The following is a 21,725-nucleotide window of genomic DNA, read 5'->3' on the forward strand; positions in this document are numbered from 1 at the left end:
GAGTCCAGGGTTCAGGGAGCCATAGGGGGAAGAGAGGGGGGCGAGGTCTCGGCACGGTGCCCGCGGAGGAAATTGCAGTGTCGCGTTCTGCAAAAATTCCACGGGAACTTCGGCCATCCCAGGGGTCCTGGATTACTTCCAGATTCGTTGAATATTAAATCGCGCGAGCTCCTGCTCCAGGGGACTCGATGCTTCTTCGCGTCCTTGGCTGCACTTTCAGGGATATTTAAATCTGGAGCCTTTGGGGTAATTAGCTTTCCATGGGCATGGTCGTTTTTGCCACAGTGAGTTCGAATTCTTTTGTAGACTTCTTTCGAGATTTTGTTTCGCCTAAGTAACCTGACAAACATTTGATTCCAATAGCGATGGTGGATTATGTTTGAGACTTTGGTAAGTATTTCAGAATTTTTTCAGATTTTTTGGAACCTTGGAACAGCAAAGATAGTAGAGGTGGGCAAAATGGATTAAGTGTGCCCATGAAGGGTTAAGGAATTAGTTAATTACGTTTTTTGGAGAGGGAGATTCTGGAAATCAATGGGATGTCAATATTGTAATTTATTGATTGGTGGTTGGTCGAGTATATTTGTGTATTTTAATATAAAATATGGAAATATGGAGAGTGTATTTAGAAAGAATATTGAGGTTCGTGGAAACTCGGTGATAAGATGGTTTTGAGAAGTATTTATGTGCACGTTAGTTTTTTTAATATTATTTTGGTCTTCGGTCTCGTGCTTTCTCGTCATCTGTCCCTTTCATCTTCGAAAATTTAATTAAACCTGAGGGCGCAGCAACACTGACCTATCTTATCGTTCGATGATCGATTGAGGCAGCCCAAAAGAGGAACGCTGAAGAGCATCGATACCGCGGTCAGTCATTATACGTGACTAATTAATTGACACAATTAACGACGATCAGAGAATACAGCGTCAAGGATCGCCATTTAGATAATTGATTCGTTTCCAATATTCGATCCTTTAATGCCTCGTTCTTCACTTTAGAGCACCATAATGTGAATCTTAGTGGCTGTCCATATTCTTAATTGTTTCCACTTGCATTTGCCACTGACAGTTGATTAATAAATTGGAAAACATTCTACAGTATTGACTATTAAATAAAATATTTGAAATATTCCATTGGTTTCCTGTTTATCTTGTAAATAAAAATAATAAGAAGATAGTCTTGTGGTTCTCGATTAACCCAGCAAACTGATATCGTTGCAAGTGTTTGCCAACGAGTATAAACAAACGAAACTGTGTCAAGTGTAGATTAGATACTATGTTTGACTTCTGACACTCATCGAAGGCTTATCTGATTCATGGAAATCGTCTGCTTGAAAGAGGTCAAGCAGATGAGCTACAACAAAAACGGAGTTGCTTTTCACTTGCAAAACAATCTTCATATCCAACTTCTTACTTCTTTATGCACTCCATATATGGAATCCATATAATGTTCTAATTTCTACAAAATTGTGAAAGTTAAATACAATTCATAATATACAAAGGACGATACAAATCTCTAATTAGGATTTACTTCTATAAATCTACTTATAAAAACAGAAATTTGCAGTCTACTCATCACCATACTCCCTGCACCCCGAAATCATTCAGAGTAACCAAGACCCTCTAACTCAGGTAAGATCACAGTACAAGTACTGACCTCAGACACACGTCCCACGTTATAATCCCATCGAGCTATGCCAACTCTGGACTCCATCCTCTTCCCGATCCAAAACTACGAAACCTATCAGTCCACTCAGAGCCAGCACCTCGAGCTCGCTAAGAGCTTCCTAACTGCCAACAACTTAACCCACTCCTGACCACGTCCAACAACCTTCTGCATCCAGGGATACCTTGAGACCGAATCGACAGATTTTCTGTCGAAGTTAGTCGCTTCGTAGGCACGTCAAGTTCTCTCAGAGTCTGCGATGCAGATTATACCAGGACCCATCCGGGACTCAAGTCCTGCCAATGGTGTCGGCTGCAGGCTTTCAGGGTCCACAAAGGCGCCGTAGCTGGCTGGCGCGAGAGGCAAAGAAGAAAAGGAAATTGTTCGTTGGAAAGGTGCCCGGGGCTACGTGTCCCCGCGTGTGCCGAATTCGTGCCTGCCCCTGAGAGATATTAGAACCGATGAATGAAGACGCGTCCGCCTCTTTCGCGAGATTACGCTCCCCACTTCAGCGCGAAACATTTTGGAATATTACTTGGGCGCGGTTCGAGGCTGCCAGTCCTCGGCCTTACCGTCTCGCCTTTGAATTATTTATCAGTCGAATTAGCTGCTCTCTGGTATTGGAATAAAGTGGAGGTCTTCATACCCGAGACCCCATTGTTCGAGTATTCTGCCGTCTGAATGGTTTCATATTCGAGCGGGATTTTATTTCAGGAGAACATTTTCTTCTGCGTTAAGTAGGGACATTTTGAGATATGAAGAGTTCGAGTGAAATTTATTAATGTTATGTATACGGGGAATTAGGAGGATGTTAAGTGGAAGGGAGGAGCTAGGGGTGGTAGAGTTAGCTGAGTTGTAGGAGAGGTTTGGGGAGATATTCATTGAGGAAAGAATAATTAAAGTATGCGAATGATTTGGGATATGTTTTACTGAGTTTGTGGAGTCTGAGTTCGAGATTATTTTACTGATTTCGCTGCGTCTGAGTTGGAGCTTACTCTACTGGCTTTGCTGTGTCTGAGTTGGGGATTATTCTAATTACTTTGACAAACAAGAAAACCTGTTTTTGACTTTTTAGTTTAAAAAGACCAGGCCTTACTATGAAAGTAAGTTTCTTCTTATTCCTCGAAAAACTGACTTTTTTAGTCACGTCATTATTAAATCAAATAAGTGATCTCTATCAGTACTTTGTCTATTCGAGTTAGATCAGCTTCGTACTAATAATCGTATAGTCCTAACAGGTTTCAATCTAGAGTAAATTTATCCCGAGAGTCTGTTCGATCCACCTTTCCCGATCGCTTATCCTTAACTCTATGAATAGGAATGATCGTTAAGGGTAAGCGTTCCGCTGCGTCCGAGGTCACCATCGCGATCCATTGATATTCAATGGCCATTCTACTTGTCGCGTGGACCGTAGATTTCGTGGCGACGCTCTGGCGGGAGGATTAAGAGAGCCATCTTTTCTGATTCCTCCTGGTGGTACGCGGAGGTGAAGGTGGATTAAATTAATATCGGGAGCCGCGCGATTTCACGTCGTAAATAATTCAGAGAAAAGGAAGCCGAGGCACACGCTCGCCAGCAGAATTTGAAATTCGATCAGGGAGAGCGATCGATTATTAGAGCAGAGAAACCGATACGGCGATGCATTTGGCAAACGAGAACAGTAGCATGGTGTCGATCGGACAACCTACTCCTTGTCGGTGAATGAAGCAATTGTCGCAGGAAAGCAAGCTGGAAGGTCCCCGTATATCATTGCGCTCGATCCAATCTACTTAGCATTACGACAGTTTAAGGTTGATCGAGCACGGGCTGGTCTGCGAGAGGAAGGGAAGCGCTGTGCAAATTTTGTTTCTTTGTTAAACAGAGTCGTGTAATCATGCTTAATGAGAATTTGCGAGGGATTTGACAGCACAGAGAAGGGGATTTTATATTGTCTTTTTTAGTGTAGAGTAGGTATGATCTACTTAAATAAAGGTACTTAAATATCTCTTTTAATTGTGATGATAAAATGTGGTCTTCAATGTGATGGCTAAAAGTGACAGGAAATATTTTTTGTGCAATCTGAATGGTACCTTGGAAACTTTAAAAAACTTTTTTTTGCTTTATATTAATCCCTCGATATAGTCGATGTACCTTGATTAGTCGATATGTATCAGGATTTATTGAAGCTTTTTGTTATTACAAATGGAAAAGATATTTAGATGATTTTATTTAAGTGGACTATCTTGTGTGAGAAAAATTAGTGATTAAGTAGTTCATTTTGGATGCTCTGAATTTTAATTAGAATTTTTTTACTGAAGCTGAGGGCGGAGTTTTTCTTGCAAATTAAGTTTCTTCTCTCTCCTGAACGAGACTCACACAAGTATCTACTTTCTGAAATAAGATCTATACAGTGTCGTCGCGCTTAAAAGCCACACTTTCGCCGCGTCAACTCGCGCCGATTCGATATCTAACACGCCTCTAACGCGAGTCCTTGTAATAAATATCGGGTCTCCGTCTAAGGATGACATGCTGAGAAAGTGTGAGCACATCTTTCGACTCCTATATTCGATAATCGTCTGATAGACAAATCTACAACCAAGTAATGATATTTTAATGTCAAAAATGGAGGAAAAAATAGATTTTTATCGAGAAAGAGGTCCCTGCAGAAAAAAGAAATTTGGAAGCTACAAACGTGTCGATTAGAGGAGATATTGCTGACAGTGTTGGTCTGACTATTCATCAGTCTCAAATCCTCGATTATAGAAGTCAGCAGAAGTCAGGCTTAGCTAACGTCAGCTAGAGATTAGCAAGGTGACAAAATTCTGACATCACTGGCACTCTGGAAAGCACAGTCAAACCTTACATAAAATTTTTAAATTTAATTTCACAACTGTGAAGGATTCCTGACACCTTAACTAAAAATTAAGAGACGTAAAAATGAAAATTAGTATTTATTAAGATTCACTAAAAGCCTTTAGAAAAACATGAGACTCTTTTACGCTGTAACACATAAGTATTGCCAGTAACTTCAGTTCTTTCAAGTCTATAACTACTTAAAATGAGAGCAGATATCTCCAGAAACTCTCAAGTGAACACGTACCCTAATCTAAGAGAAACTGTAGCACATAATTTCAATTACGTATACAGCATCGCCAAAGTGGGCAGTCCAAAGTCCTTCCTATCCACATTGCTCAGACTATTATTCGCTACATTCACAGTCCTCAGAGCAGTGAGTCCACTGAAAGCACCCGAGTCCACAGACGCGATCTTATTAGCCCACAAATCAAGCTTCTTCAAGCTGGACAGTCCACTGAACATCCTAGAATCCACATGGGTCAGCTCGTTCTTGCTCAGGTCCAGCTGCTCCAGCTGACCCAGGTCAGAGAAAGATCCAGTCTCGATACTAGAGATCTTATTATCCTGCAAACGCAAGATTCTCAGGCCAATCAGTGACTTAAAATCTGTCTTGGATATCGTCGTCAGTTGATTGCTCTCCAAGAAAAGACCATCCAGTTTATAGAGGCCTCTGAAGGTCCCAGGCTGGATAGAGGACAGCTGATTGTTCTCCAGATGAAGACGACTCAGTTCTGGCATCTCGTTGAAGGTTCCAGGCTCTATCGTGGCGATTTTATTATCATTCAGCCAGAGGAAGAGTAAAGAAGGCATCCCAGAGAAGGAGTCTCTATCGACAGTCTCGATATCGTTGTGGCCCAGGTACAGCCACATCAAGTTAGACAGTCCAGCAAAGGTGTCTTTAGGCACAGAGTTGATTTTGTTGAAGATCAGCGACAAGGAACGCAGCTGCTTCAGTTCAGAGAATAAATTAGAGGACAGAGGCACCACGTTGCTGTCTAGGTCCAGCCTCTCCAGTCGGTCCAGGCCTCGAAACGATTCCTGCTTCACTACAGAGATCTTATTACCCAAGTGGAAGCTCAACCTGGTCGTGGAGAGGTTTTTGAAAGCGTTTTCTCTGATTGCCAGGAGATTCAGGTCCTCGATTTCTAGCTTGTCCTGGGACCCCTGCTGGCTCACCTCCACTAGGACTCCCTTGTGGTGGCACACTCTGTAGCCATTGGTCGGCTGACAGGTTGGGTCTTCAGAGGATACGATTGTCAGAAGGAAGAGAATTAGTGGCAGAGACTTGAGCATCTTTGGATTGTTGATGTGGAACGCGACAGTTTGATCGTGACTGAAGAGGGAGACGAGAGCATGGATGTTTATATGCGTCACTCGTTGCATATTGTAGGGAAGCGATTAGATAGCTGAGTGACCTTTGACATGGCTATCTGTCGAGGTGCATGTATGTCTTGAGGATCACTGATCTTTAATTTCTTCCAGACTGTGATTCGCAAATTTATTCAGGAAGGATTGCTAAATTCATCTGTTCCAATTCTACTTATAAATTACAATCAGTGTTATACAGAACATAGAATTAACACCACTACACATTGCAGACTCCAGCAACCATATCGTGGCAATGAAATTATTAATCGACCTTCTATGCCTCCTCCCCAATAAATTTAATCAGTCACACTGGCTGACCTCTAGCAAAAACAAAGCGCTGGTAGTTCATTTCAATGGCATCAAGGAGCCAATTAAATCAGCACTGCCTACTATGGACATCGTTCACCGTGTGTATATCTAAATCGAAGGAAAAAGAAAATAATTCGATCTGAGCGTGGCAAGGAATCGAGGCCCACGACCCTGAACTTGCGCCGACCTCCCTCCACCCCATTTTCCTCCTCGAGGACGACCTACTTCCACCTGCTCATCGAAACGCGCCCCGTGCTTTTGCAGGGTAATTAAGTGACCCGAAACAGGGCTAATTATTCCAGCGACTGTGCAGTGCTCGAACACTCACGTCGGTTCGACAAAAGGAAGAAAATGTGAGGAGTATAAATCGTTTCCCGAAGGACAGACGATAGCTAGGGGAGCGAAGAACCACAGGGAAAAGCTGAGGGAAGAAAAAGATAAAAGAGAATGAAAGATGGTGCAGAGGAAGGAGAATCGATACTTGGAAAGGAGAGATACCAGCAATCCATGTCGTCGATACGTAAATACTCGGTCCTGATATTTCCCTGCCGCGACAGTTTCTAATAAAGCTCTGGCGGTGACTTCGAGGGTCTACAGCATCGATCTGAACCAGGGGCAACGATCTAGCCAGTGTTAAGCCGCGTTCTCATGAAAGATGCGAAAACCTGAGGAGGAATTAAGATCGACTCGTGGAAGTTCCAGCTATTCGGTTAGGAACTGGTTTACGAGGATCGTTTCAGGACGAAGGGCTTTCTTGCAACTGTGAATTATTTTACTTCCGTCGCTCGTTGAGAATTGTAACTGAAAGGAGGCTATTCAGAGGGGGGAAGAAATTCGGAGTTACTTCACTTTAGATTACGATTCTACTGCATTTATGTTTCGATGGCTGAGCCAAGAACGAGAACTTTGCCTTAGTTTCGTCATTGAAAACGGTGATCTAGGAAACTGCTACGGAGTCTGTCGCGAAATTGGAACCATTACACAGTGTTTCGATTGAAGGATGATAATAAAAGTTCGAGATGTACGATTATATATTGTTATGCCTTCGAGAGTTTCCCCGAAATATTGTCGAACTTCAAACTATTCTCCAGAACTTAATCAATTTTTCTTAAGACTCATTTTGCAGGAGATTTCAAGCCTGAAGTCTCCCCTTTCCAATGAGACCTTAAAAATTCATCTACGATTTATTTTCGAAGAGTTATCGCACTTTAAATGAAAACTGTGACTTTGGCATCTGGACAGTGCAAGAATATGAAGATTAAAAGAAAAATAGCAGTGTACCTAGATTCACTTTAAAGTGCAAAGCTTCTAATTTCCTCTCCTCGTTAATTACATTGTATAGTTTAAGGAAACTTGTTTCTGTCCCAAGTCCCTCAACAAATGTCCAAAATAATGAAAAAGAAACCCTAGAACAAATGGTTGGTTATAATTTTCGTGTCCAAGACCCACAGGCTTAAACACTGTGCGGCGGTGTTAATTTCTCATTGTTACACGTAAAGTACACAGCAGGATCGGATCCCCAGAAGAAAGGCACACACCAGCGCGCGAAGAAAAGCTGCAATTACAGTGTGCAGCTGCATCGTTGCATTCGCAAAAAGAGCGAAGCGATGGAGCTGCAAGCTTTATACCGTTCAACTTTTTCCTCCGCCCTCCTCCATCTTCAGCTGCGCGCTGTAAAAGGGGGTAAAAAGCGTATCGACCACGGGACCCGCTCAACCTAAAATCCTTCATTTATAAATTACTCGAACCAATTAAATCTCCAGCGACCTCTTCCCTCGCCCGCTGTTATCGACACCCGAAATGGATGGTCCGCAGACAGCACTCGACACTGTCGGTCCCTGCACCGAGACATCAAAAGGAAACGTTCAACGCGTGCTGAACAAAGAATCCATCACGTGCTGGTGGGTTCTCTAGCGCGAAAACGCTCGAACGTTCACAAAGGAACGCGATCGCGAAACGCTAAAGGGAAAGGCAAAGTGTCGGAGGGTCCAACGCTGGTAGAGTGTCAACCAGCTCTGTCTTTGCTTAGTGACATAGCTTCCTAGGGGGACTCTGGGTTTCGAGCTGGTAATTGTTGAAAAAACGAGTAGAGTTCGCGTGAAACGTGTTGGGATTTTCTACTGGATTTTCTGTATATGACTTGGAACCTGCTCTACTGAGTTTCCTTGTGTCTGACTGGAGGTTTACTCTACTGAGTTTTTCTATTTTACTGATTTTGCTGTGTCTGACTCGGGGCTTACTCTACTGATTTCTTGCATCTGACTCAGAGCTGATTCTACTGTCCTCAATGTAATTGTCCTGGCTAGTGCTCCTCGTCAGTGAAATAAGTCCCAAGTCAGACATATTTTCCACATTTTTGTTCGATAATTAAATGGTAAGGCATAGCGTGGGAGGAATCAATGTTAGAATAGTGTCGACCAGCTTTGTCTTTGTGTAGTAACGAAGTTTCCTAGTGAAATTCGAGGTACCGAAGGAGTTACGCGAAGCCAAGGAGGCCTGAATAATTGATATTCGAGGACCAACGTCGGGTGGAAATTAAATTCGAAATTCGAGGCTTGTGGTCCGAGTCCGTGACATATTTCTCGAACACGATGCTCCACGGTGCCAGCCGTGGACAATCTTCAAGGCTGACGGTGGCCCTCCCACTCTGGGGACTTTCTAAGGTATCGGCGAAAAATCTGAGCGATTCTCCTCTCGCTGGCGAGGTCGTCGAACGACCAGCTGCCGCTCGCTTCTACGAATAGCTAGATGTTTGTGGGTTCTGCGGAAGAGAAGCTGGATGATGTGGGTGGATTCTGGGTGAGGAGCGAAATATCACTAGTATAGGTCAAAAGCAGTGGAAAATTTTAAGCCTAATGGATATTAAAAAAATCCTAGACGATCTCCAAATCTTAATTTTACATTTTCTTACAAAATGGCGGTCATATGAAGTTCAAGTATGGAAGACTTGAAATTGAGATTTAAAAAAGTGATATATAATTCCTCACTTTCTGGCTATCAGTTAGAATATAGGCCACAGGTATAAATTATTGAGAATACTCTCCACACTAACTGCCATAAAAAACTCTCAGGCGAACACGTACTCCAATCCATAAAAGCAGACAAATACGTTCACTGAAATCATCAGTCTACAACACTGGGCAAGATTGCCCACGCTTAAAGTATTAATTTCCTTTAATGACCCCAGCTAATGGAATGGCAAGATTGCTTCGAGTGGAAATAGTTAGCGCCATTAAAAAAGATGATGAAAAACACTGCGCTGATTGAACCACCTTCATTTATAGAAAATTGCACGAGTGACAATTACCAGGACGACGTACACGGCAGACAATTACCGAGGCCCGACACTACCCAGCACGATTTTGCATGATCCGTGTCGCGACGATCAAGGCTTTCGCAATCGATCACAAAGCGCGGCGCGGAAGTGTTCTGCCATCAAAGAGGAATGCCTCTTCTTCTCGGGCAACTTTCACTCGTTTACCGCGGATTTCTTACGACGTGCTCGTCCTTGCGCGCGCTCGCGGAATTTTTTCCCATTAAATCGCACCGCCGAGGGAAAAGTATCGAGAGAGGCTGGCTGGGAACTCTGGACGAGCGATTCCCTCGGTAAAAAGTTTCGCTCGTGGGCTGGCGGTTCGCTTCAAACACGGGGAGGATCAGAGATTCTTATGACGGCGGAAGAAATCGCGGCGAGGCGGTCGCTGGAGCGTGATTTTCAAGAAATTCGCGGTTTTTCGGGGCGAGGTATCCAGCTGGAAAGGAAGCTTTTTATTTTCGAATTGTTCGTGAAAGCGTTCTGTTTCTAGAGTCGTCGAGACTTGATGCAATTCAGCAGGATGGCTCTAAATATACGGTACATACTGTTGGAGGGTAAGTTTCAGGCACGAAATAATGAGGAAAATTCAATGGAGAAATAAAAGGAATATCTTTTAAAAATTGTGAACCAGAACCTCCGTTAATGTAAAATAATTACAATATTCAACAATAAACGAGACCTCTCACACACGCTGGGTGCTAAAATAATTCGCTCCTACCGCGTAATTAAGAAAAATAATTCCTCATTAGCATCTCGCTCATTATTATTACCTTTTCACACGATTCCACCCACGCTTCAGGTGTCCCGACATAAAGTAACATTCAATGCTCGACGAATCAATTATTTCTGATCTGCCCTCGTTTTAAATAGCCCGCGTCCGTGCCCCTCTAAATTAGCATTTCAAAACGAGGAGCGTTGTTGAACGAAACGCTCGCAATTGCGATAACGTCGATCTAAAGCAGGGAAGGGCTGCGAGCAAAAGGAACAATAAACTCTTTGCCACGCGTTGAACACCTGCCGCTTTGGCGAGGCAGATAACGAGCCAGACCCGCATTACAAACGATAGTCGCAAGGCTGTGGCCCGCCCTTGGCGCCTCGAAAACGCGCGAATCCTCGAGGCCGTCTCTCCGCTACGTCCACGCGAATTTTAATGCACAGCATTGTCTTGATACTAGCTCACGACTTCGAGTTTGCTAGAAATTTGGACACTAAGCTGGAAGAAGGTTGGTTCTGAGATCAGGTTACGTAATGGAAACTTCAGTTTGGCTTCTTGACCCCTCATCAGCTGGCTGGGTCGTTGATGGGACGAGGATTTTTTTTGGAGTTGACTAGGAATTCTTGTTTTTATTGAATAGAGTTTTTAATAGTTGATTCGGGGAAGAATGGTGGGTTGAAATTTTTTTAGGATACTTGGAAAGCTTCGAACAGTATGAAGAGACGAGGATAAAGCAGAACGCAGGAGTGATCTCAAGAATCACTCGCTGTAATTACTATAGATATTATAGTAACCATAGTTCTCATAGATAATATAGTCAGTATAGTTACTATAATCAGAGTAGCCATCGCAGTCAGTGTAGTCAGTATAGTCACAGTAGTCAGCAGAGTTTGTATAGTCACTAGGGTAAGCACAGACAGTTACCTATAGTAACTAATGACAATCCATTCAATATACTCATAGCTCATTGCAAAACGCATAAACACATTCTTCCAAAAAGAAACCATAATCACGACCCAAGTTCCAACCGCACCACTCTATCACACATACCAACATCAAATAAATCCCCAGATCCAGTGATCCCCAGGGACTCCAATTAACTAGAGCATCGCCAATCCAGCGTTCGATTTCACTCGAGATTGCAGAGTGACTGGCGACTTTGCAGTCCGAAAAAAAAAAGGAGTAACAACTATTGGCGCTGGATTAAAAATATTGACTGCACCGCGACGAGCCTCTACTCAAATTCTCGCTTCGTCCTCTGAAAATGGGAAAAGTTGATCGGACAACGGTGGATTAATATGGGCACTCTCTCCGCTCTGCGCTCGCCCGAGCGCCGCTTGCCCGTGATTTATATCGAGTGAGGTCGGGGTCGATCGTGTGTCCGTGTATCTGCTCGTTCGATCTATATTTGGCGGGACGTTTATACGGCCAATTGCCGTCTCGAATCCCCGCGACACTCGAAACGGGCACTTGTTACGCGCCCCCATTTGTCCTCTCCATAATTAATACCGCGTCGGGCGTTTATCGCGCGGCGGTGAACGGCGAGCAGGGCAATCGCGATCTTGACATTAGGCGTGGCAGGAAAGCCCCGAGCGGGAGAGCGCGATTCTCGTGGTAAATGTCTTCCAGAAGGCTTTAGAGAGCTGAGCGTTAGAGCATCGATCGATCAGATCTTTTCTTCAATACGATACGTCGGTATTTGGATGTCAGAGGGTGTGCTTTTGGATTCGATGCGCTTGGAGATGATCCATTGGTGAGAGAAGGAGAAGAAGAAAGGGGACTGTAAAGGTGATCCCTCGTTGGGTGATACTTTGAGAGAGAGGGAGAGAGATATGATGATCAAATAACGAGGAAAGTACATTGTAGGGAAATCAGGTATCTAATTGGAATTTTTCTCATTTTCTTGGGAAGATAGAAATGAATTATTGGGAATAGAAGGTGTTTAAAAAAAGTATGTCTTATGGTTTGTGAACTCTTTGCTAGTAGCAGGCTCATAGTCAGTTGTATCCTGGTGTTTCATAATAAGTATTAGACTGCTGGATCAGAGAAAGCTCAACATTCCTACATATGAGTATCAATAATAGAACGTAAATTTTCCACAGCTTTCTTCCATAAAATTATCGTGTCTTTTCGTTTCGCGTTTATTGCCTTCTAAATTCTTTTTATGTCCATCGCTATAGGTCTTTCAGTCACGGCAGGACGAACTCAATTGATAGGTTAACGTCGAATGGGAGGTGACTCTTGAATCGAGCTGACATTAGGCGTCGAAAGAGGAGAATTCTGTATTTCTTGTGGAATAGATAGAGGCTGGATCGTGCTCAGCGCTCGCTTCGTATAACCTTTTGCATTTTGCGCAAGCGATATTTCAATACAAATAGAGTCGTGGGCCGCTTTCGCCTCAGGTGAACCGAAAAATGGCAAAAACTGTACGGCAGAATATTAACGAAAAGTCGATCGCTAAATGTGCACGATATGCGATATTTAGCAGCCTCTTCGAGCGAATTTGCATCGGCAAATACATTATCCTCCGAGTTCCAACAGTTGTTATGAAAGACCTCTGCAATTATTTGTTCATCGGATGCAAAAGTTCTCTGTTCAGTTAATAAGTCGCAGGAAAATTGAATCTCAAATGGTAATGGTTCCTGTTCACCAGCGGCATATGGCTGACCTTTCACGACGAGTTCTAGATAAACACTTATCGGACCTCCCTATCTTGGTATTGTTTTATCGATGCAAAATCTGGCGCATTTTAAATGGCTAATTGGTCGTTATGGCTGATAAGAATAATTCTATGAGAAAGAGTTATTCCACAGAACGGACATCCTCTGAATAAATAACTTCGCTGACGTAAATACTTGCGAAGTTTCTATTTTCTTGAAAATATAATTAATAAAGATATTAAAAAATAAAATAAAATACCAAAGATTTGAAGCTATAGGTAAATACTTGTGTACTTCCATCGATAATAAAAATTCTGAGATTTTCGCAAAGCCACTTATCGCGTACTTCATTGTTCACGAAGTTTCATCGCAAAGGATCAAAGTCCACGAGATTTCACTGGAAAGTTACGGATACACTTCGCAGAAGAATAAATCAACGACCTGAAAACTGGCTCCATGGTACGTAGGAATTTCTACTCGAAAGCCACGAGACAGTGCCACGAAGAACGACTGGGTAGACGTAAGAAACAGTTGAAAAATGTAAAAAGAAGAACCATCGCGACGTACCAGAGTTGGCGTGACCATGTCCAGCGGTGGTCGCCGAGTGGACAGCATTCGTCGCAGCGTTCGCGACATGCTTCAGCGCGCTTATCACCATCATATCTCCTGTCACACTTGAACCACGATTACCACAGCGTTGCTACAGGACACTCAACAGCTCTTGATGCCTCCACAATCGCCTCTGCTCAGCTCTGAACCATCAGAAACGAGCCTCGAAGTCCACGAGAAGATCCAATCACGAGATCCTGAGGAATCCTTCACCTGGGACTGAACTTTCCAAACCCATCCTCTCCACTTGGCAATCGAGTCTAATCTTTTACAATGTTGTCTCTATAGAAGGTGTTTAACAACATGTGTCAGAAATTTTGAAGGATGATTCTACGAGTTAAAATAGGAGGAAAGTTAAGAATAGCAAAATTGCGTTTAGAGCTTTGTTTTAGAATTGGTAATTGTTGAGAAAATGTCGAAGTGAAATGTGTCTGACTTGGGACCTATTTTACTGATTTTACTGTGTCTGTCTTGGGCATTATTCTACTGACTTCTTGTAGCTGACTTGGGACTTATTTTATTGAATTTTTTTCTGTCTGGCTGAGTACTTATTCTACTGACTTTTCGGTGTTTGACTGACTACTTTTTCTACTGCCTTTTTTGTCTCTGGTTAGAGTCACATTCTACTGCCTTTTCTGTGTCTGACTCGAGGCCTATTCTACTGACCTTTCTGTGCCTGATTTACTTAATGCACGCCGTCAGTAGAATAAGTCCTAAATCAGACATATTTCACGAATATTAGAGGTGTTTTCTCAGCAATTATTACATCCCAAACGAAGCCTCAGACGCATTTCCAATGATTCTTTACTTTCGTCTTATTTTAGGGTGTAGAATTGCCTCTTAAAATTTCAAACACTATACAATCTCAATAGTCTACTCAATTTTTCTTACATCTAACCTCTCAGTTAACTTGCTCCTCCTCTAATCCCTTCTCAAAGAAGGTAAACTCAAATTACTGATCAAGAAACTGCTTTAAGGAACCAATTTTCAATCTCCTCCAAGCTCCTACCTGATCCCAGGTCGCGAGCTTATATCGAGACAACACTGTACTCGGTGGACACTAGACAAAGATGATAATATCCAGAAATCTGAAGAACTGTTCTGCTTCATACGAGTCTTCTTCACCGATTCGAGACTTTCCCGAGAGAATCACTTCTCCTTCCACGTTTTCCCCAGGCAATCGAGGCTCCTCAGGGCACAGCGTTCTCCCGGGTCCCAGCGACGGACCCCAGGCTCGCAGAACACGATCGCGCGCGAATATCGTAGGCAGAATGGCGGGACTACGGTCGAGACTGTCGTCTGGCCGAGACTAAGGTGTAGCAGACTGCGAAAGGCAGTCGCCAGGCAGCTCTATCGCCCCCTCTTCTTCCTCCCCGGCCTTCTTCGGAGTTTCACCTTCACGGAAGTCTCGGCTCTCGCGAGTGTAAGTGTCGGGACACCGGCGGATCCACTCTATTTCTTCGCTAGAGGCGGATGACCTGGAAGCCGTCACGCCTATGGCTTCGCGATAATCGAATAGCTCGAGCCTCGGTTGCTTCAGCATTTCGACCCAGTTCCCTTCTGTCTTCCTGCCCCGACAGAGGACTGACTCGCCTGGGGGGAATGTACGACAATGGGGGAGGCTCGATCGCTGCCACTTAGGGTGACGGAGGCGAACGGGGACTCTTACTTACTGGGGAGGTGTTGAAAGTGAAGCAGAGAGGATTGATGATTTTGAGGAATTCGTGGATGGTTGATGGTTGGTGGTTGTTGTGGGAGGTTTGAATGGTCTAGGTCCTTTATGTGAACGAGGTTTAATAAATACTTGTTGGTATGACGCAAGATTTCATTTTGTGTAGTTGAGGAGGGATTTCATAATTTTTGGGATAGAAGCTCCTTGAGTACTCTATGAGTGTGGATTGAGGATTAATGGAATATATAAATAGAACTTGGTACCCATTCCAGCAATCCCATAATGCCTATTACAAAAGCTACTAATTGCTCAAGTTTTAGATGAAGTTAATTACAGATTAAAATCGTGCTTAGTTTCCTATTAAAGGCCTGGGTTATGTGGACGCAGGATATAAAATTGCTTCGAAACTCGAGCATCAAGGGAGAGATCGTGACAGGACTGAAGTCGTCCAATCCCTGTGTACCTGTCGTCGACCGAATAAGATACCAGTTTCTGGCTTTACGGCGGTCAAACGGTACGTCGAATCAAGTTTCACGCACACGTCTCCCCTAAAGGCGAGTTTGCTCTACGCTAGTCATTGCCAATCAGGCTCATCAGCGATTCGAAGCGTCGACAGAGCTGCGCTGACTACCTTTGCATACCCGTGGGAACATGATTTTGGCTTCTGCCTTTCGTAGTTTACTTTAAACACTGTGCAGGTGATCAATAATCTCTTCAGGACCTACCTGACTATCTTTATCAAGCTGATTGCCTGGACAATCAAAAACTGAGGGTATGCTTGTTAGCAGAGGGGCTTGGATTTTTGATTTTGGAAGGTGTTGCAGTAGAAATAGAAAGACAGATCAGATTTCAACAATTTTGGATCTGTGGGATAAGTAAAAGCGCAGACAATCGACAATTTTGTTGAAGAAGGAAAAATTCTTCTTTTATCTCACGGTTAAGAAGACGATTGATACATAGAACTCTGTTAAGGCTGTAATCAGCTTTTACCGACGAAATTGTCAGCCATCTGCGCCTAGGCTAACAGAGATAGTTTCAAAAGTGATAATGGAGCATATTTCTAATGGCAATTTTTTAACACAATTTTAAAACACAAGTGTGAGTCCATTTATGATTCCAGAAATGACTGTCCCCAAATATCTAGACCTCTAATTGGTTTTAAGTATCAAGCTTGTATCGAGACACCGCACGATAATCCTCGACTAATCCTTTCGCTGTTTGCTTCAACAATGCCACTCGATATTCCCCATCGAAATTTAAGACCCGCGGTGCACCTTGTCCGCGGGATCTTTTCGCTGGGACCAACAGGCGTCGTGTGTGGTTGGTGAACGGCGCCCGAGACGAATCGAGTTTCATTTACACGCACGCAGGCGCGCTCCTGTGTGCGCAGGTGAACAAATCGAGGAACAAGAAAAATATTACACGGCCACCGACCACTTTTGCAACGGTCTTTTTTCTTCTGCGCCACGCTACGCGTGTTGGTAACGCGATTTCGCGATACCGAGCCACCTTATCCGATATCGAATTCGAGGCGTACGATATGGCTCGAATTAGCCGACAGTCGTAAAAGAAGCATCAGGGTGGCTATTCCCAGTCGTCAGAATAAAATTCCTCGCGGCGGTAATCGTAAATTCTTTTTTATTATTTCATCAGGAAAGTCATAATCCTCCGCGTTTCTTTCTTATTGCCCCCCTTCGCTTATCGTAAATTTTTCGATCGTCCCGAGCTCTAGTTGCAAAAGATGATACAAGAGCCTGTGCCTCATCGAGCTGAAAGGGTTCGAGGCATCGGCTCTTCGTGTTCCACGCTTTCGAGTCGATTCCTGTCGACACGGTCGACGGGGCTTCGCCGAGAAATTCAATGATCGTCTCGAGCTTCTCTACTGTGAATATCAACGTGATTGCCGAGATGCCTCGAGATGTGTGCTTGAGTCCTTTTTTATTTCTGCTCGCTGGGTGTGGCGTTCTGATAGATAGCAGATGCGACTAGTACTGTACAGAGAGTTACAAGTGGAGAAAAGTGTTTTTTCTTTCTCCAATCAATTCTACCAGAAAAATGTGCCTGACTTATTCCACTGCTGGTATACACTAGCTAAGTTACACACAGTGGAGGCAGTAGAATTAGATGCTGGATCAGACAATAGAAAAATCAATAGAATAACCCCTAAGCCAGATATACAGAAGATAGTAAAATAAGTTCCAGGTCAGACAGTCAGTAGAAGAAGTCCAAAACCAGACACAATAAATTCAGTAGAATCAGACCTAATCCAGACACAGTGAAGTCACTAGAATTAGGGCCTCGATCAGACAACACATAAGCCAGTAGATTAAGTTTAAAGTCAGACACAAACGACATCTACTTACAGAATAAAACCCACCTCAACCACAGGAAGCAAATATAGAATACGTTCCAAGTGAATTTCCTCAACAATTAATAGCTCTAAACCAGCCCAGTGTATAAAATACAATCAGTTCTCCTCAATTTTACCTTCCATTTCAGCTTGCATCTGCTGGCAATCCGATTTTCCTCTGTTTCAGCGATCGAGAGCGACCTTATGAATCAGTTCCCAACAGTGTTTGCCCGTTCCGCTTAAAAACGTGGCGCCCCCATTTTCGGCGTCGACCGAGCGTGAAAAATTAGTAAACGGACACCGGGCCTTCAATTTTCCGGCCGTCCGACTTTCCAGGGCGAAATGCAACGGATGTGTCCGCGGGTCGAGCCACGAAGGCGACACGAAGGCAGAAGTGTGGCGAGAACGAAATTACGAGTCGCCGCCTGCTGGTATCGAAATTCCGCGGCTGAAGAAGACCGATTCGCTTCGGACGACCACATCCAAGCATGATCAATGGACCATGGAAGAGCCTGACATTATCTGGTGTCTGTGATATTGACGATTGTTATGGATGGCAGTGAAATAAATTGATCGATTCGACGAATCTACTTCTGTGGTGAACGAGGGGATTTGCGAGAAGTTATATTACGCTTTTACGCGGATGATGGATATGGGAAAGGAAGTTTAAGTTCGAGTGATTGTTGATAAATAGGAAATATCGATAGAATATTGTGGATTAGTTGGTTTTTTCTTTGTTTTATGAGTACTAGGAAAACAGTAGATTAAGGCAGGTTTCTACGTGAAAAATCTACAGTTTAAAAACAAGAATTCTGTGAGTCACATTCTTACGTGTGTAACTTATACTCCAAGAAGGAAATTTTCAGAGTTTGAAGATCATTAAGCCACGTCCCCACTTTTGCAAACTGCATCTACCCTAAAGAGTCATCCTAAGAATTTCTACATAGCCATAGCTTTTTTAAGAAAACCCTTAAACCACGTCTCCACTTCTGATATATAAAATCCAGCTTATAATATAGTTCTAAGTACTTCTAGACAGTTCAAGAGATTCCAACAAACCCTTTAAGCCATATTCCCACAAGTATAATCCCGACATGGCCCTCCATTGCAACTAGTATCGACGAAATATCGACTCGTCGATTCCCCCGCAGAACAGAACGACCCGTTTCGTCTCGCTGCATCGACGCAGAAGCCGGGATGCATTTTTCGGTCGATTACAGACGCGTTTCGGTTCCCCCGAGCAAGAACACTGGGGACTCGGTGGGCGACTCGACTGAAAAAAAAAAAAGAAAAAAAGAAAAATACGCGGTAGCAGGGGGCAAAAGGCACGACACTGCTGTGCTCCATTCTGCGCGAGTGGGAGCGCAAAGAACAGCGCGAACAAAGGGCCGATTGGACTGAGAGACAGAAACAGGGAAAGAAGAAGACAGCAGAGGCCACGGAGAGCGGAATCTTTTGTTGCTTTCTTCCACAGTGTCCTGTGGAATCTGGCTGGCTCGCGACGACGACGGATCCTTTGATCCAAAATCAATGTTCTTTTGTCCACTCCGCGGAAGCGCTTTTTTTCCGAGGAACCGAGCGGAAGGGGAGCGCGTGGGAGGATGAGATTACGTGATCGAATCACGGTGGACGTTTCCCTGAAACGACCCGGCGTGGATTTCTACAAATTGGATGGAACTTTGTCCTGAAAAGATAATGCAATTACAGTAAATAGAATCCTCGGCGCTGGACTTGCAGGAATTAGCGGAATCTTTCTAAACAAGATTCTTGCGTGTCTGATGGTTTTCAGTGATCTCAGTTGTCTGAGTACTCTCAGTGGCCTCAGTAGTCTATGTACTTCCAGTGGATGTACTTCTCAGCAGTCTCAGTATTCTTCAAGATCTAAGCAGTCTCAGTATTCCTACTGCTCTCAACTATCTCATGCTTCTTCCTACACAACAATCTTGTCGACTCGAACTGCTGTTTAAAGTCCAATGTACACTCCTCAAAGAAAATATTCAGAATAAAATATCGCCAAGGAGAAACAGTACAGTACAGGAGCTAGAAAGTTCCTGTATCTCTCAGCGACAGAAACAAGGCTTCGAGCATCCCTCTTCAGTTGAATTATCAATGCTCCAAGGATCCCACGAGAGGCAATCATCCTTAAAAGGCTGTTAGCTATGCTCCTCGTCCTCGCGCGATCAAACTCGTGTGTCGATTCTTCGGCAGTCGGGTCGGAGGTCGAACGTGGCCCCAGGAAAATTGAAGACGACGCCCCCGCGGTCGGGGGATGGGTCACCCTCGCGAACTCAGCACTTTGCGACGAGTAGCTATCTCTGCTGGCCTCATCAATGTCCAATTAACTGTACGAAGATTACCGCGGCCGACAACTTCGAGCGCTGGATCACTCGATGAGCCATCTCCTAGGAAGCACTTCGAGCCACCCTCTGACGAGAGTTACCACGGCCGCCCTGACGTCTTCGACGGAAGTCCGTCGAGGATCTTCGTTCCGCGAGATTGAACGCTGAAGGACGTGCGGCGTTCTCGTGGCTTCCATGGGAGAAGTGGGTCGTTGATCTCGGTGGCTTGCCCTTGATTGGGTTATCGACTTTCGATGGGCAATAAGCTCTTTGTGGCGGTCTCGTGGACTCGCTGTGATCTGCTTTCGTAATTCACTGTGTGTGACAGGGGTTTCCTCTATTTGGGAACGGGGTGGTAATGTGGAGGGTCGCTCAGGGCTTCAAAGTTCGAGACACGGGGCTTGTTTGCAGGGCTTCACCCTTTGAGAGCTGGGAATGTTTTAACAAATTTTCATAGCTTGATTCGGAGGTCGCTTTCGTGAAAATTATACATTATAGGAACCACATATTCCTGTGGTTGGAAGGCGAAACCTGTGTCACATTTCTAATATTATTCTAGTGTTAATACTGTTCCAAAAGCCCTAAAAACTTAAACGTGAGTATTCAGAATCCTCGCAATATTCGAACACTTAATAACTTCACTTCCATTCACCAAGTAATCACCACCCTAAATTCTCCACATTACCTCATTACTTATCGCTACCAGCACCCCAACTCCACACACAGAAGTTCAAACACAGCCAATAATATATCTCTCTTCGCTCGTACTTCGAAAGAGGCCCTCGAGGAGACATCGCTCGGGGGAGTAATCATCGAGGGGGATGCACGAGGAGGGTGGGGTGGGCGAGTATTTCACTCCCCTTTAATTGAAATTCGAAATTAGAGGCGAACCAAGGAAAATTCCCATCGTGAGCAGCGGCCCAGCGAGGCAGTCGCGGGGGCGGAATATAATGCATCGTCAACGTCCAATTAAATTCGCCGACTGTTTCTTCTCTCCTTCCGCCGCGAGTCTGAGCAACTATCAGCCGCGAGCGGTGAGATATGAACGCAGAAGGAATTTTCGTGGCGCACAGTTCGTCGAGCTGCAACATCGGGTCCCGTGTTCCCGTAGCTGTCACGTTTCCACGAATCCATCTGACGAACACCTGCTCGTCGAATATTTATTCAAACATCGGGAAGGGCAAATACTGCTCGCGGTCGAATAGTTTCGCGGCGAGGAAAAGTAAGGGATTGGGGGGAGAGGGTGAAAGTTGAGTAGCAATTTCTCGAAGCGAGCGACGAGAGTTCGGTCTCCAATGTGCTGGAATATAATTCTTCTATGTTTACTGTTGCATGGTTTGCGAACACTGAGAAAAATAAATGGAAAGTAGAATATCCCTGTTATTGGCCAGACATCGAATTTCTTTGCATTACACTTTCGAGGAAATCTGAAAAATATTCTTCTACTATTTTTAGAGAACCTGAAGATCAAATAGTATTACATATTATAAATTTTCAAAAATATTACACATTTAGTACCCCAGGTGATTGTAAATAAATTGAAATTGTAAATAATTTCTAGAAATTGAGAAATTCTAGTTACCATATTATTAAAAAGATATAAATACACTTCTATACCAAATAATTTCATTTTAAGTAATTTTCCATATTATTTTTCTTCAAATTCTAAATAAGTAGTAACTCCAAGTTATCATGATAGTTTAATCAGCCACTGCAGTAATTCAAAGTTACTACTACTGACTTACCGAGTCTTGACGTAGGTTCGTGTTGGTGGAAGGTGATAACTGGCAGCCAATTGATAAGGATTTCAGAGGCGATAAAGTCGGAGGGATATCGAGCCCACGAGCGTAGAGGGTCGCAGGGAGTAGGGTTCAAAGGGAAACCGAA

General features: G+C 43.8%; 2 protein-coding genes across 4 annotated transcripts in view; both read right to left on the reverse strand.

Annotated features, from left to right (window-relative positions):
• The window catches only part of Btk29a (tyrosine-protein kinase Btk29A), a 121,627-nt gene that overhangs the window by 19,316 nt on the left and 80,586 nt on the right, over positions 1 to 21,725 (reverse strand). The window contains exon 1 of one of the 3 annotated variants that reach the window (XM_076378992.1): positions 13,436 to 13,720. The exons of the other annotated variants lie outside the window; for them this stretch is intronic. Coding sequence (XP_076235107.1) covers positions 13,436 to 13,529 — 94 coding nt within the window. The 5' untranslated portion in view covers positions 13,530 to 13,720. Of the gene's footprint in view, positions 1 to 13,435; positions 13,721 to 21,725 lie in introns of those variants that run through there. 3 annotated transcript variants of the gene reach the window in all.
• Positions 4,577 to 5,832, reverse strand: LOC143179688 (uncharacterized). Its single transcript, XM_076379002.1, has one exon. It carries the CDS (start codon positions 5,791 to 5,793, stop codon positions 4,780 to 4,782), a length of 1,014 nt encoding a protein of 337 aa, XP_076235117.1. The 5' UTR covers positions 5,794 to 5,832; the 3' UTR covers positions 4,577 to 4,779.

This window comes from Calliopsis andreniformis, chromosome 1, assembly GCF_051401765.1.
Source record: "Calliopsis andreniformis isolate RMS-2024a chromosome 1, iyCalAndr_principal, whole genome shotgun sequence".
Lineage (NCBI taxonomy): Eukaryota > Metazoa > Arthropoda > Insecta > Hymenoptera > Andrenidae > Calliopsis > Calliopsis andreniformis.